A 16,526-nucleotide genomic window follows, 5' to 3' on the forward strand; every position below is an offset into this window, starting at 1 on the left:
CCTATGGTCCCAATCTCTCAGTTACACATGTTTTTTTTTATTTTTATTAATTTATGCATTTCTTTATCCACTCTGGTTGGATGGTGTATTGTACTGTATTATAATGACAATACATTTGAATCGGATCTCATCTTGAGATCGCTACCTGTTGAGTGGATCAGCATGGTGCAATATCAAACCTTTATATACGGCACATTTTGCCACTGTCGTGTTCATGGTTGTGTTTACCTCCGACTGAGTAACGCCCCCCGTTGATGACGGAGGACGATGGAATGTTGGTTCTCCTTAAATACAGTAGGTGTAAACGCGGGCTGGTTCGCCAGAGAGCACCAAGGTTCAGAGGCTCCAGAACGGAGCCGGAGCTTGAACTGGAGCCCTGCCGGTGTGAAAGGGGCTTTAAGTTGAGTTTTGCTTAAGCAATACAATACATCACTCTGTGATAAAACTTAGCTTCATAAAATAGTTGTTTTATATGGTTTTGACCTCTCTTGAGCTCCACCAGCAGGACCACCTGCACCATGAGGCCCACCTACTGTAATTACATGCACTTGTTTTAGCTGTGCATGTAGTGTTAATCTCCCATATGAGACGGTCTTACTGACCTGAATTTCAATGTTTTTATGGACTGGACTGCATTTATATAACGCTTTTATCCAGAGCGCTTTACAACTTATGCCTCACATCACTCACACATGCACACACCGACAGCGGAGGCAACCATGCAAGGTATCAACCTGGTCATCGGGAGCAGTTAGGGGTTAAGTGTTTTGCTCAAGGACACTTCGACACGCTGAGTACCTTCTTACCAGACAATCACTCTACCTTAAATAACAAATATATAATATACAAATAACAAATGTTTCTGCTCCTAGAATTCCACCCAGATGCCCACCTGCATCAGGAGGCCCACCTACACCAGGCACCACACCTGCGCCAAGAAACCCGGTCACCTCTCCTCCACCTGGAGCCCAAGACCAAGGCCTCACTGAGAGTGTCAGAAAGGACATGGGAGTCTCGCAGGATCAAAGAGGAAATGCAAGAGATTCTATCGCCTACACCTCTGGAGCTCCACAAGGTGGGTTAGCAACGTTCATTATTTTAGCCTCAAGATCGCCATGTCTCTGGATTGTGCTCTCCGTTTCTCACAGTATATTTGACACTGCTCTTTTGTGACAGAGGTAACTCACCCTTGCTGTGCAGCTTCTCTCTCTCTCTCTCTCTCTCTCTCTCTCTCTCTCTCTCTCTCTCTCTCTCTCTCTCTCTCTCTCTCTCTCTCTCTCTCTCTCTCTCTCTCTCCCATCTCCCTTCCTCCTTCTTAGCTGCAGCCAAGTTGATCTCTCACTACGTCGGTCTGTCCACCCCAAACATTTCCATATGGTACATGAGACATGACATTTGTCACAATGATAGACATTGGTGAGCCAATGCAAATAGCACACCACCAGCGCAAAGGTCAAAATGTAAAAATGTGAACATCCGTAACTTGCACACCCTCAATCTCCAACTTTACCAATAGGGCCACTCATGTCCGATATTGATTTAACATTTTTGGAAAATCACGTTTCACCAGATTTCGGTAGGCCTACAAAAAAAAGAAAAGGGTCCGATGACATCAACGTTTCGTTTACCACGAAACAAAACCTATGAAGTGTGCCGCTCGTTCACGCCAACGTTCACACGCACAATACACACTTACCTAGGATTTTACTTGATTCACAACAAAGCAGTCGGGGCAATGGCAAGCCGAAAACGGTTGCAAGTGTGGTTACACTTTACAAAGCTAGATGCAGACAACGCTCGCTGCAATATTATATATTATACATTTATCAGGGCTACATGCCTTGCTCCGCCATTAGTCCAGTAGGCGAAGCAAGACGCGGAGCCAGTATGAAATATAACGGTGGTTATCCTATAACCCTAGTTATATGATTACTGGCAAAGCGTTTTGCTTTTCGAGGCGATGAGGACCCCTGACTGCTTTTTCGCATGAAATTCAGACTCAGAAAGGCGAGCATGGCCACGCCGCCTGGGCTATACTAGCTGGAAGTGGGCGTGGCTAGATAGATGTAAAGGTGCATGAGAAAATCGTTCAGTGGGCGCACTAGGCACGAGGTGAAGTCCAGTAGGCGAAGCAAGACGCTTTGCCAGTAATCATATAACTAGGGTTATAGGATAACCACTGTTTCCAATTCGCGCGTCAGGCACTGGAATAGTGGAAACACTTCTTCATCTGGGCAGGGTAGGCTACGCAGTACGCAGGCTACTTTCTCGCAGCTGCTGCCTCTCTGTTGGACTCCGGTACTACACGTTACTCACAAGGACGTTTTTTTTTACTCACAAGATACTGCATGCCATGCTGGACGCAAGCCAATCAAACCACCTTAAACCCGATCAGATCCCTGTATGGACAAGCCCTGAAGATATTGGACCGAAAATCTAGACAGCATCACCACTGTAATATTCTCCCCAAATACAAACTACTAAGCTTTGATCATTTAATTATCTTCTCACACATTCGATTAGTTCATAAACTAATTAATAATGCTGCCCCTCCTCCATTGAAAGATTTTGTCCTATCCTGTTCTGAGCTGAGAACAAGGGCTTCAAGATCTGCATCGAGAGGTGACTGCAAGGTCCTTCTAAGAAACTCTGCTTCTGCCCAATCTGCCTTCTCTTTCAAGGCCATCAAAGAGTGGAACAGGCTTCCTAGTGACATAAAAAATTATATAAACTATGATAACTTTTGCTCTGTCACAGAGAAATGGCTCCTGAGTTACCAATGTTGCCAACACTAGGTGGTGCTGTCTGACTTCCTTGTGTATATATAGATGATTACACACAAGGGACTCAGTTACTTTTACTTTGTACTTTTGAATTCTGTCTTGTATTTTAAGCGTCAAGAATAGATGATTATGTTTGGCACTGTGCTGTGTGTATGTGCATGTTATTGCATTTCTACGTGTATGTATTTTGCACTCTTTATGCTGTGTGTGCTGTGCATGTTGTGTGGCATTTTAGGTGTATATATATATATATTTTGAACTCTTGCACTGTTTGTATTTCATGTTTTTTGGATAGACTACAGATGGAAATGAGCTTCTTCTAAATCCGGTGCAAACATATTTTCATGTAACAATGATTAACTCATTCTGCGCCGGGCCTATATGACCAAATTAGGGCTAGCACGCCAGCGCTTTAATCAATGGGAGGACGGGGAAATTTGCGAGGGCTTAAAATATATCTAAAATTATGGCTATGGATCTAATACACCCGTCGCTTATCAATGACTTGCTTGCAGTCAACATGTACGAAACAGATTGTTTTTTCATTGGTACATTTCCGTTTTATACCGTTTTGAATACGAGTATATGAATGAATGAATGAAAAAGTTTATTTTTGAACATGTATTCTTCATATTCCTCCAAACAAATCACGTAGCTCCGTCAAACAGAACAATCATAACAACAACAAAAAATTTAAAAATTAAAACAATTAAAAAAACATTCAAAAAAAGGAATTATAAACAAAAAGTCAAGAGCAATGTATTTAGTTAGCAGACATGTCCAAAAAAGGAGTAGAGGGAAGCTAAGCTTATTGATCCCTACCCCCTTACATTTACATTTGTTCTTCCATTAATTTGACTAGTTATAACATAATTTAGTATAATACAATATAGAATATACTTTTACTTATAGTACGAAAAGAAAAATACTTGATTCACATGACAGCAGTGAATACAGTACAGAACTACATAACACAATATAGCATTACTTTGTTTATCCTCATTACTCATTTCTGTATTTCTCTAATGTGTATTTTTTAAGCTGCTTTTAAAATTGTGCCATATGTTTACTCAGTTTGATGTATTCAAACTGTATAGTTTTGGAGATTTCTAGTAATTCCAGAGAAATACGCGATAATAGCCCTTTAGTGGAATACATCGTTTTCAAATAGATTATCGATAGTATCCTTATGCGTCCTTATGCACGATACAAAAGCGGGCTGAAAAATCGCTTATCCGTGCCTTGCTCAGCGCCAACGGCACGCACACACACACACACACACACACACACACACACACACACACACACACACACACACACACACACACACACACACACACACACAGACACGTTGTGATCGCTATGAAAAAAACATCTGATTAACCTAAGACTGGTAACATAGAGTCCTTACCTTACATCAGATGTTCTGCAAAAAGATTAATCCAATTCCTGATCGCCATTCCAAATATCGATCGCGTCCATTGATCCAACATTATAGTCCAAAACACATAATCCACGCTGCTCCCAGTCCCCCCAGTCAACGTGGTACAACGTTACTGCATGGCCGAGAAGCAAAACCCGGACCGGACTTTTTTTTTGATGTACATCCCCAGCCAATCCAATCCAATGATGTGCAATACCATCCGGGAGACGATAGGCGGCGGTATTTGCCCTTTTGCGAGCTCAGACCCATTCCCAACGATAACATCAGGCTGGATGGATGAAAATGAATGGATATCGCTAATAAAAGAAATAACGATTAAAAGACTATACTCGTGATTGGCGCTCAAGCGATGGCGAGTTAACCCGACTATCATTGTGACTGGCGTTGAATGAGTTAATGTAAATGCACATTGTCTATAAAATAATTTAAAATAAAAATGTAAAAAAGAATTTTTTTTAAAGTAGAAAGTAAACTTTCGGGGCTTGAGCCCAAGTAGCCACCCCTAGCCCCGCCCCTGCCGGACACGTCTTCTTTAAACAAGGCAAGAAGAAACATCACAATAAATCAAGAACAAAACAAAAACACCATGAAGTGTTGATGAAAATAAATCAAATAAATGAATGAATGCAATACCTCCATACATAACACACACACACACACACACACACACACACACACACACACACAGACACATACTGTACACATACTGTACACATACACACATACTCACATTTTCACTCTCAAACACACACTTGTGCAAGCATGCCCCAACACACACACACACACACACACACACACACACACACACACACACACACACACACACACACACACACACACACACACACACACACACACACACACACACACACACACACACACACACACACACACACACACACACACACACACACACACACACACACACACACACACACACACACACACACACACACACACACACACACACACACACACACACACATTCTCTTGACCCCCCTCCTCTCCCTCTCTCCCTGTATCTAAATGTTCTCATAATGTTAATCCCAGTGTGTTATGTAATGAAATATAGAATGTGCAGCGCTCCGACTGCCTGTACAAATGTTCTGCTATGTCTTCACATTAGAGAAAAAAAGAAAAAAGGCCCTGTGTGGATTTATTATGAAGTCTTCTGGCCAGAGGCTCTTGAACGTCTTTCATCCCAGAGGAGAGACGCAATACATCAACCCAGGGACCCAGGTTCATTAAAATATACTGGTCTTCCTGGGGACTGGCCAGGAACAGGCCTATAATCTGTTTTGGATCTTGAGCTGGACCCTGCAGTCTGGCAGAGGTGTATATATGGTTTATGTATTTATATAGAGAGGAGAGGTGTATTATTGTGTATTTAATGTGTTTATAGAGAGATGTATATATTACGCAGCTCTGTAGCATTCCTGATCTATGCTTTCATACGGTAGCTTCCATCTTCTTTTCCCAGTGTTTCACTTTATTGTATTCTGTTAACACGTAACTCATCTCGCAGTGAAGTCCAGAATCCATACAAAACTCCTCACTCCTCACTCACTCACTCACTCACTCACTCACTCACTCACTCACTCACTCACTCACTCACTCACTCACTCACTCACTCACTCACTCACTCACTCACTCGCTTGATAGTTTATCCGTGAGCTGGATGCAATCCTACCTGGAGGGGCGAGAACAGATGGTGGAGGTAAACGGTACACTATCCCCCCCCCCCCCCTCCCAGTGAGCTGTGGTGTTCCACAAGGAAGCATACTAGGACAGTTATTGTTCCTAATTTATGCAAATGACATGTCATCAGCTTGTGACTGCAACTTGTTCCTGTTCGCGGACGACTCAGCCCTGCTGGTTGAAAAAGTTGCAGGTTGAAAAAACCCTCAGCTCTGAACTCTGCAGAATCTGCACCTGGCTCGCAGATAACAAACTATCATTACATCTGGGTAAAACAGTGTCAATTTTTCTTCGGATCAAATAACAAACTCAGCATGACAAACGGCTTCTCTGTTACAGTGGGTGACAATATTAATAATAATAATAATAATAATAATAATAATAATAATAATAATAATAATAATAATAATAATAATAATAATAATAATAATAATAATAATAATAATAATAATAATAATAATAATAATAATAATAATAATAATAATAATAATAATAATAATAATAATAATAATAATAATAATAATAATAATAATAATAATAATAATAATAATAATAATAATACATTATATTTGGTGGCGCCTTTCACAACACCCAAGGTCACCTTACAGATCATAGAAAAAAACACAGAAAGGCAGTTAAAAGTCAAGGTTAAAAAATAAAACAAACAACAGGAAGTATAAAAAACAGTGAAGTTAAAATAACAAACAAACAGCAGGGGGTATGCGAGTTTGAATAGATGGGTTTTCAGTTGTGATTTGAATGATGAGAGTGAGTCAGACTGTCGGATATGTGGGGGCAGGGAGTTCCAGAGTCTGAACGCTTGGGCACCTATGTGCTGAGGCGTGAGCTGGGGATGGAGAGGAGTCCAGTAGATGATGAGCGGAGGGTGCAGGAGGGGGTGTATTCCTGGAGGAGGTCAGTGATTTAGATGGGGGCTAGATTGTGGAGGGCTTTGAAGGTGAGTAGGAGGTTTTTGAAATCGATCCAGTAGTGCACAGGGAGCCATTGTAGTTGAATGAGGACGGGGGTGATGTGGTTGGATGAGTTTGTGCGAGTGATGATCCTGGCAGCAGAGTTTTGGATGATTTGGAGTCTGTTGAGGAGTTTGGTGGGAAGGCCGCTGAGGAGAATGTTGCAGTAGTCGATCCGGGATGTGACAAATGAGTGGACCAGGGTTTTCGTATTTGATTGGGACAGGGATGGGCAGAGTCTGGATATATTACGGAGGTGAAAGAAGGCAGACCGGGTGATGGTTTTGATGTGTGGTGCAAAGGAGAGGGAACCGTCCAGGATGACACAGAGGCTTTTAACTTTGGGGGAGAAGGGTACAGGGAAGCCGTCGATGGTGATGTTTGGAACTGGGGTGTTTTGTGATTTGGTGAGGGTGGATTTGGAGCCGATGAGCAGGGCCTCAGTTTTGCTGCCATTTAACTTCAGGAAGTTTCTGCTCATCCAGCTCCTGATGTCCTCAAGGCAGGTGGTGAGGGAGGTGGGGGGAAGGGCAGTGGTGGGTTTGGAGGAGATGTAGACCTGTGTGTCGTCTGCATAGCAGTGGAAGTGGACCCAATACTGACCCCTGGGGGACACCCAGTGAAACAGCTGAACACCCTGACTTGTGAGTCTTGAGTTGAACAAACTGTTGTCTGTCACTTCAGTGAGGTAAGATGTAAACCAGGAGAGAGCGACAGCAGTGATCCAAATGCCAGCCAGGCGGTCCAGGAGTAGTGGATGGGAGATGGTGTCAAATGCAGCACTGAGGTTGAGGAGGATGAGGATAGTGAGAAGTCCAGAGTCAGCTGCACGGAGAAGGTCGTTGGTGATTTTGACAAGGGCTGTTTCGGTACTGTGTTGTGGGCGGAAACCGGATTGAAAAGGTTTGTGGAGATTGTTTGTGTCGAGGTGGGATTGCAGCTGTGCGGCAACCACCCTCTCCAGGGTTTTTTAGATGAAGGGAAGGTTGGAGATGGGCCTATACTGATTTAAATCAGCTGGGTCAGCACCAGGTTTTTTGAGGATGGATATTGTCACAAGGAAAGATGAAATTACATACATGGGGTCCATCCTAGAGGCAAGTCTTTCCTGTGACAAAATGAATAGAATAGAATAGAATAGAAATACTTTTATTATCCCGTGGGAAATTTGACACTGCAAATCGCTCAACATTTAAACATTTAGACAGAACAGGTCACGAATTAGAATAATAAAACAAATCAAATCAAGTTGCCTAGGATAAGAGTAGAGTAAAATAGAATAAAAATGGAATAAAATATACAGTAAATAAATTCAGTAAAAATATACTGAGGTCTACAGTAAGTGTAGTATTGCACAGTGCTGTTACGAACTAAGTCCAGGAAGATGGTAAGATAAGATAAGATATTCCTAGCAGCATGGGGGAAGGGGGGGGGGGGGTACAGGTAGTAAAAACAACACAAGCAGTGTAAATAAATAGGTCAATATAATTGACTATCTAACTAACTGAAATATATATTCACAGTATTCACAGTGTCACATAAGGTGCAGTATGCATCAGGTAGTGTTATGATTTACTATCTAACTAACTGAAAGATACATTATTCACAGTATCACAGTATCCACATAAGGTGCAGTATGCCTAAGGTAGTGTTATTGTCCTCCTTGGGTTCCTATTAGTCCTAGGTCAATGTCTGGCAGCAGTCGCTGCCCCCTGTTGTGGAGCCTGGAGGCCGCTAGTCGCGGCCTCCTGCCACTATGGAGCTGCCACTCTGTGCTCATTGATGCAGTGAGGCACAGTGATGCATTGTATAGTCTGATGGCTGTTGGAATAAAGGACTTCCTGTGCCGTTCAGTGCTGCATTTGGGTAGTGTGAGCCTAGCACTGAACATTCTCCTCCTGTCAGCCAAGTTTGTGTATAGTGGGTGGGAGGGGTTTTCCCTGATGGCCTGGAGCTTAGCAAGGCTCCTCATCTCCGCCACCCTCGCTAGGGAGTCCAGCTCCACCCCAACCACGCTACTGGCCTTCCTGACCAGCTTATCCAGCCTGGTTAAGCTGGATACATGGCAACAAATGTAATCTAAAAAGTCAACGAACTAACAAGATTCTTGTACCGGATCTCCTCTCTGGGAAACAAGAATACCCTGAAGACTCTAGCAGGAGCACTCATTCAAGGGTACTACGACTATGCTTGCACATCATGGTACCAAAGCACCTCAAAGGCACTAAAAACAAGATTACAAACATCACAAAACAAACTGGTCAGACTACTGCTGGACCTTACTCCTAAAACCCACCTCAGCCCTGCCCATTTTGACAACCTAGGATGGCTTAGAGTAGACAACAGCAACTTGCAATGGGCCTGGTCTACAAGATACACTACACCACTAAAGTACCCATATACTTCGCCCTCCCTCTCCTCGAGAACAGTTGCTTCCTCCTCTCGCTCCTCTCCCCCTCTCCTACCTGCTATCTGTGCTCTGTGCTTCGTGCCGTTTGTCGGACTCTACTCAAACCAACTCGATATGGATTTAATTAGCTGGTCACTTTCAGTAGTGGATCGCATATTTTTGTCAAGAAAGCAGAATGAGGCTGACCCTCTCTGCCCAATTGGGACATTTCAATCGGGCTACCAAATTGACAGAAGACGTGGAAGACATTTGGATTATCGCATTCATGCTACTCGGCCTCAATGAACTGACTAAGACACTTGCTGCGTTCCACGCAGAGGACCAACGACTGCATTCAGTCATTTTGGACGGCTTTGGAGCACTTGCGGTATGTGGTTGGCTATGCTATAAGAAGCTTTTGGATTGCTATCATAAGATTTTGGCTCTGTTTACCGTGCACAGGACCTGCCTCAATGAACTGACTAAGACACTTGCTGCGTTCCACGCAGAGGACCAACGACTGCATTCAATCATTTCATGGACGGAGTTGTTAAAATTCACTCTACTCAAAATCAAATTTAAATCGATGTGGCATTTTTCCTAGAAGAAATGCCTACTCAGAAGGCATTGTTCTCTTCTGAGAATGCCTGCCAGCCAAAACAAATTCCGGAGAGACGACCCACCAAGGACATAACCCACAGAGCTGATAAGACTTTTACAGCTGTCAAGAAAGCAGAATGAGGTCCCCCCCACGGGTGAATGTTGGTGTGAATTTATGTGTGCCATTATTATATCCTCATAAGTATCTATTAATTCGTATCAATTAGATACTCTTTGGGCTTGTTTTTATCTACTTATTCTGAAAGAGTTGAACTAATTATTTTCGCTAGCAAGATCTCATTCGATTATTCATTCCATTAAGCCTACTGCCAGCAGGCACATTTAAAGAAATATAATCTGATTGATTGGGGTAATGAGGGACTTAAAATTAGCTTATAGATATGCATTTAACTTGTCGGCGAGGCTATTGAGCCGTACTGTATTGTACCCATGCTGCAATCTGTTAATAAAGTTTTCAATCAATCAATGCCGTTAGAAAATCAGGATTTCTGCGATCAACACCTGCTGTCTTTTCAGGTGATTATCCTGAGTATCAAGTCTGGTTCGAATGAACAAGAGTGAATCAGCATTCGAGGAACAGGGAAAGCCTGGTTTCAAACATCGGGTTAATTGAATCTGGCTAATGGGACTTTTGATCGACTTAGTTGAACCAGGTACAGGTAATAGGGCCCAGAAGTCATTCACTGTTGTTAAATAATAAACTTTATTTGTATAGCATCTTTCATACAAGAATTGCAGTCCAAAGTGCTTCACAGCAGTACAAATATTTGCATAAATAGATAGAATAAAAGCAATGCAGAGAATAAGAAAAAAGGGTAAAAGCAACGCAGACAACAAAAGTTTTAACAAATAATATATCACAGACTGTTTGCCCTTCTTCCCTCTGGGAAGTGCTATAGGAATCTCCATTCCAAGTCAAGCAGGCTCAGGAACAGTTTCTTCCCCTCAGCTGTCATCTCTCTGTACTCTGCACCACGGTGACAGCACCCCCCCCCCCCTCTCTCTCTCATACTCACCACACTGTATACACTTTGAACCCCACTGCCTCTAATGCAGGCTCTGTTGCCCATACTGTACAAACTCTGAACTCCAAACACTGTTGACTATACCTCTATTTATCTACTGCCTTCACTGTCTACAACTGCCTTGCACTGTAATCATAACAACCTACCTCATCCAATAGTCTACCCATATATTACTGTGTACATACCTGTATGATATAATTATATTATCCTCTTAACAGGCGCCCCAAAAAGTGTCCATTTTTGTTTTCGTTTTTGAGGACTGCATACTTTTTTTGCAAACCAGAATACTATACTTTATACTTATAAGCCTGGTCTCTTTTGAAAGATAACATTCTGAAGTTTCTGTTACAATAAAGTATAAATAAAATATCACTTTTAGTGCTAATGAAATAGAGTAACCTAGGTCTGAACTTGAGTTGTAGAAAAACGTGTTACTCACGTTTTTCTGTAGTAGTTGCAATATCCAAATATAGAATTTCCCAAAAAAGATTTATGAGCTGGAAAACACGATGGGTCCATAGCCTGAAATCGTATGTAGTACATGTCCAAATTTCATAGAAATTCGTTCAGAAATTTGTGATTAGGAGCGATTTTGGTAAACTGTAAAAAACAAAGAAAAAAACTCTCACTCAGTAGCCACACTCATTGGCTACAACCCTGTCCAATAATCTTCGAGATCGCCAAATGATTGACGGAGCTAGAGCCCTGGGAGTCGGGGGTGGTAAACTGACTCTGCCGTATACTTTGGCGCACGCCTCACATATCGGCATGTAACTCGAGAACCGCTGAACTGATTTTGTCGCCTGAAACAGCAATCAACAGGCAACAACTAGGGCTTTAATGTGATATATATTGTATTTAAAAACACCCGAGCCGCTAGAGGTCGGCAAAGTGGCGCGTCGCGCCGGTGGGCAAATCGTCCTCAAGAGGTCCCGGTTGTAGCTGTTCAGTGTTCTCTTGGATGTGGACCTGAGACTGTAGTAGCTGTTCAGTGTTCTCTTGGATGTGGACCTGAGACTGTAGTAGCTGCTCAGTGTTCTCTTGGAGGTGGACCTGAGACTGTATACTGTTCAGTGTTCTCTTGGATGTGGACCTGAGACTGTAGTAGCTGTTCAGTGTTCTCTTCATTCGTGGAACTGTTACACTGAGCTTGCACTGAATTTGTTGAGAAACCTGCTTCTGCAGGGGTCTGTGTGTGAGCAACCAGTCAGCAGCATTGTGAATTTAGAGATTCACTAAAAGACACATTGAGAGACAGGTTTGTGTGTGGATTAAGAAATGAAGGTGCACAGAAGAAACTACTGACAGAGAGTGATTTGACACTGGAGAGAGCTGTCAATATCAGTGTAACAATGTTAATGGCATCAAAGGAAGGGCACAGAAAATTACGATAAATCTGGTTTTAAAAGAAACACTGGAAATTACAAAAAGAAAAGACATGTTCATGCTGTTGAACAAGGAGATAGAACAGCTAGTGACTCCTCAGATGAAGAGGAGAGGATAAATCTCCTCCTCTGGTCATTATTTGGGTAGAACACACATATTTTGAATGCCTTTGGCAGATATATTTTTTTTTAGCCATTTTAATCTAGATTAATCTAGATCAATTCCAGGATTGCAGGTAGATTAATCTAGATACATTTTTTTTTATCTATGCCCAGCTCTAGTATATATATATATTTATTAGGGCTGTCAGTTTATCGCGTTAATTAGATTAATTAATTACACAGCAAATTATTGCGTTATGAAAATGTACTCAACATTTATAAAAATAAAAATTATTTTTAATTTAAAGGGGAACTATCTTATAAATGGCCTTTTTGAGTGTTTAGCATTGTTTCCTAGCTATGTGAACTTATATTAATATGATCTATGTCTCTAATTCTCATATTGGCGCATTCTTCCAATTCTCCTCTCACAATATTCACCCTCACTGAACTGAGTCGTCTGAAAATGTGATGATTTGTGATGTCAGAGAGACACCGCTGCATGATAATGTGGCTGTGTGGCATCAGGTACATGATGAGCTGCACATGGTTGGAGCCCAGGCTCAAAACGGCTCGAGATCTTGAGGTAGAAAAATGCTGTTTTTGAGGACTTGATTAGAAATACAAAACAATGAATAAAAAAAAAATTACAGAGGTGTTCCATAGACTCACAGGAATTGTGTAAAAGTGCCCAAATAGTGAAAGAAATAGTCAAATAGTTTAAAGGGGAACTATTTTACTATTTCTTTCACTATTTGGGCACTTTTACACAATTCCTGTGAGTCTATGGAACACCTCTGTAATATATATATATTTTTTATTCATTGTTTTGTATTTCTAATCAAGTCCTCAAAAACAGCATTTTTCTACCTCAAGATTTCGAGCTGTTTTGAGCCTGGGCTCCTAAACCACTGTGCGCGTTCTGGTTATCCTGAACATTAACATGCAGCAGTGACTATATGACATCACATATAGGCACATTTTCAAACGACTCAGTTCAGTGAGGGTGAATATTGTGAGAGGAGAATTGGAAGAATGCGCCAATATGAGAATTTTGAGACATAGATCATATTAATATAAGTTCACATAGCTAGGAAACAATGCTAAACACTCAAAAAGGCCATTTATAAGATAGTTCCCCTTTAAATATTTTTTCATCTCATTCATTCCATAAGAACGTAGAATACACATTTACAGACTTTTTTAAATATGGTCCATTTGCATGTTCTTGGTATCTGATTCTAGGGACATCTATGGATCTCAGGGAATGTATTCCCAGTGTCAGAAATACTGTGTCTGCTACTAGGCTTGAGTAAATTGTAATGAACCAAATGAGAATATCAATAATTTTTTTTTTATCTTTGACTGTGAATAACACCATGCTAAAATGTACCAGACCTGAAAAATCTAAGCAAATTAATAAATGTAAGATGATTAAACAGAAGGTTTTGTAGATACAGTACTGAATTCTGCCATCCGGACACATGCCATTTTAGGCCTAGAATGGTTATGCGATTAAAATGTGATTAATTAGATTAATTAATTACAAATCCTGTAATTAATTAGATAAACATTTTGAATCACCTGACAGCACTAATATTTATATACAACTGTTTGATATATCTGCATACATATGCTTATTTATGTGTATACAAACCTGGATATATTATATCTACTGTATATCTGTATTTATCCCATACATATTCTTAATACCACTGGCCAGCATGGCTTACTACCATAGTATATTTATACCTGTTACACCTTTTGTATACCCGTATCACTGTATAGCATAATTATACTGTACATACATCAGTTAGCATAATATGTAATATATTGCCAGTAGCTTGTTAATCACATTTAATCACCTATACATTGTATATTGTATATATTATACATATACATTGTATATTGCACTTTATTGTTACATTTGCATTCTGGTTAGATGCCATCTTATTTTCATTGTACTGTACTTATGCTATGCAATGATATACATAGAATACAAGTCTGTCTGTCTATCTAACTATATGTTGTTCTCTACTATAGGTGACTGTGATAAAAGACCCAGAGAGTGATGACTTTGGCTTCAGCGTATCGGATGGTTTCCTGGAGAAAGGAGTTTATGTCAACATGATCCGAACCGATGGCCCTGCTGACCGAGCTGGACTCAAACCCTATGATCGGATCCTGCAGGTACTGGGGATATAGTTTATAGCTTTATATAATGGAGGACACTGCAGTGATAACTATTCTCATATGGGTCCAAAACACAAAACATACAGCACAGTTGTACATTCAAACAGACAGAGAAGTATGAAAATAATTAAAATGAAGAGTAAATACAGAGGATAAATGATGAGTCTGTATGATTTGACAAGTTTTTTTAATAATAATGCAGGACCTGTTGCAGAGGTCTTTATTCGGCATGCAACGACACTCAATGTTTTTAGCGGTACACACAGCGGTTAGTTTTAGCACACACACCGGAACACACACGCATGCATTGTCTCTTTAGGATCGCAGATGCGATTTGTCTCTGCGATTAAAGTGGCATTCCATCAGTGTTTCTAGCCACAATATAGGAACTGTGTCACCCCTCCTTGTTTAGCCAGTTCATTATTAATACAGGTCTTGCACGGAATGTTTGTGTATTTTCTTTCTTCCAACATGGCTGTCTGTAACCACTGGAAACCACTTTCAAAAGAAAATGCCTATTTTTCTGTGCAGTGGTAGAGTAGGTAAAACACTGGAAAAGCATGATATTAATGTTGTATTGTGACCTGTTTTCAAGATCCAGTACTAAGTTATAAATTAAGTACTAAATTATAGAAATGTTGTTGATTTCTCATATCAACACACTGTCAACACATACAGTAGCAACCATTGTTTTGCACATAGCATTTGCACATAGGGAAAATGGGCATTCTAAACATCCCACGAAAGTCCTCTGTTCAGTACATTACAATCACCTTTTGCATTAGCTAGCTACAAAGTAACAATAAATACTTTTTTTTGTGGAGGACCAAAATCCTGACAAAGATCTTTTAAAATTTGAAGTGTTATTTAAAAAGCAATGGCATGCTTGGGTTTGAGCTATATCATTGTTATTGGCCCTGGGGTAATGATCTACAGACCTCTGTCTTTGGCCGCATGCTTATGCTGGCAACACACCAGTGTCAATAACCACAATATACTGGAGTTCTACTGGAGAACACAGTATATAGTTTCAGTTGAGGGTGGAGTAACATCTCCATTGACCATATTCACACGACGGCCATGTGTGTGATTATGGTCAATGACTAGTGTCGAGTCTCAGTCACTAGAGACACACACACACACACACACACACACACACACACACACACACACACACACACACACACACACACACACACACACACACACACACACACACACACACACACACACACACACACACACACATAAGATGAGCATACAAGTGCTACAAATTGTAAGTCAGCCAGGTTTTGAGTTGTGCAAACTCAGCAAATGCGCTCTTGTCTGGCAGTAGATGATCCCCAAACAGGGATGGAAGTCGAGGAATTTGGACACCAGCCAAGTGTCACTATTTCCCCTGCTGCCAGTATCTTCATATCATCTTCGTCTCACCCCATTCAAACTCTGGCCAGTGAGGACAGACAGATATTAGCTGCAGATACTGCTACTGTTACATTTGACTTCCTGTCCTCCACGGCATCAATCATATGTTACTAGTTCACTACTTAATTTGGTTTATATAGTTTATTTCAGTTCAGTCCAGTTACATTTCTTGAATAAAGAGACAACATATTACAAAGCATAATAAATCATGTGTTTATCCCCCTCTCTATCTACCCCCTGGTCTCTGTTCCTCTCTGCTCCTCCTCCAGGTGAACCACGTACGGACCCGGGACTTTGACTGCTGTCTGGCGGTGCCTCTGATCACTGAGGCTGGAGACCGACTGGAGCTGGTGATCAGTCGGAACCCTCTGACCCACATAGACCCACAGGATAGTACTGACATTATAGAACGTCACCTGGACCTGTGAAGCACACAGACACACACACACACACACACACACACACACACACACACACACACACACACACA

The 16,526-nt window shown here is 41.2% G+C and overlaps 1 protein-coding gene across 1 annotated transcript in view; it reads left to right on the top strand.

The window, feature by feature from the left end:
- The window catches only part of grip2b (glutamate receptor interacting protein 2b), a gene marked incomplete at both ends in the record, with an annotated part of 726,896 nt that extends 710,432 nt beyond the window's left edge, over positions 1-16,464 (top strand). The window contains 3 exons of the mRNA XM_084315732.1: positions 885-1,075; positions 14,462-14,608; positions 16,306-16,464. Of these exons, the coding sequence (XP_084171858.1) occupies positions 885-1,075; positions 14,462-14,608; positions 16,306-16,464 (497 nt within the window). The remainder of the gene's footprint in view (positions 1-884; positions 1,076-14,461; positions 14,609-16,305) is intronic.
- Between the last annotated feature and the right edge of the window lie 62 nt (positions 16,465-16,526).

Source organism: Notolepis coatsorum (assembly GCF_963971535.1).
Source record: "Notolepis coatsorum genome assembly, chromosome: 6".
NCBI lineage: Eukaryota > Metazoa > Chordata > Actinopteri > Aulopiformes > Paralepididae > Notolepis > Notolepis coatsorum.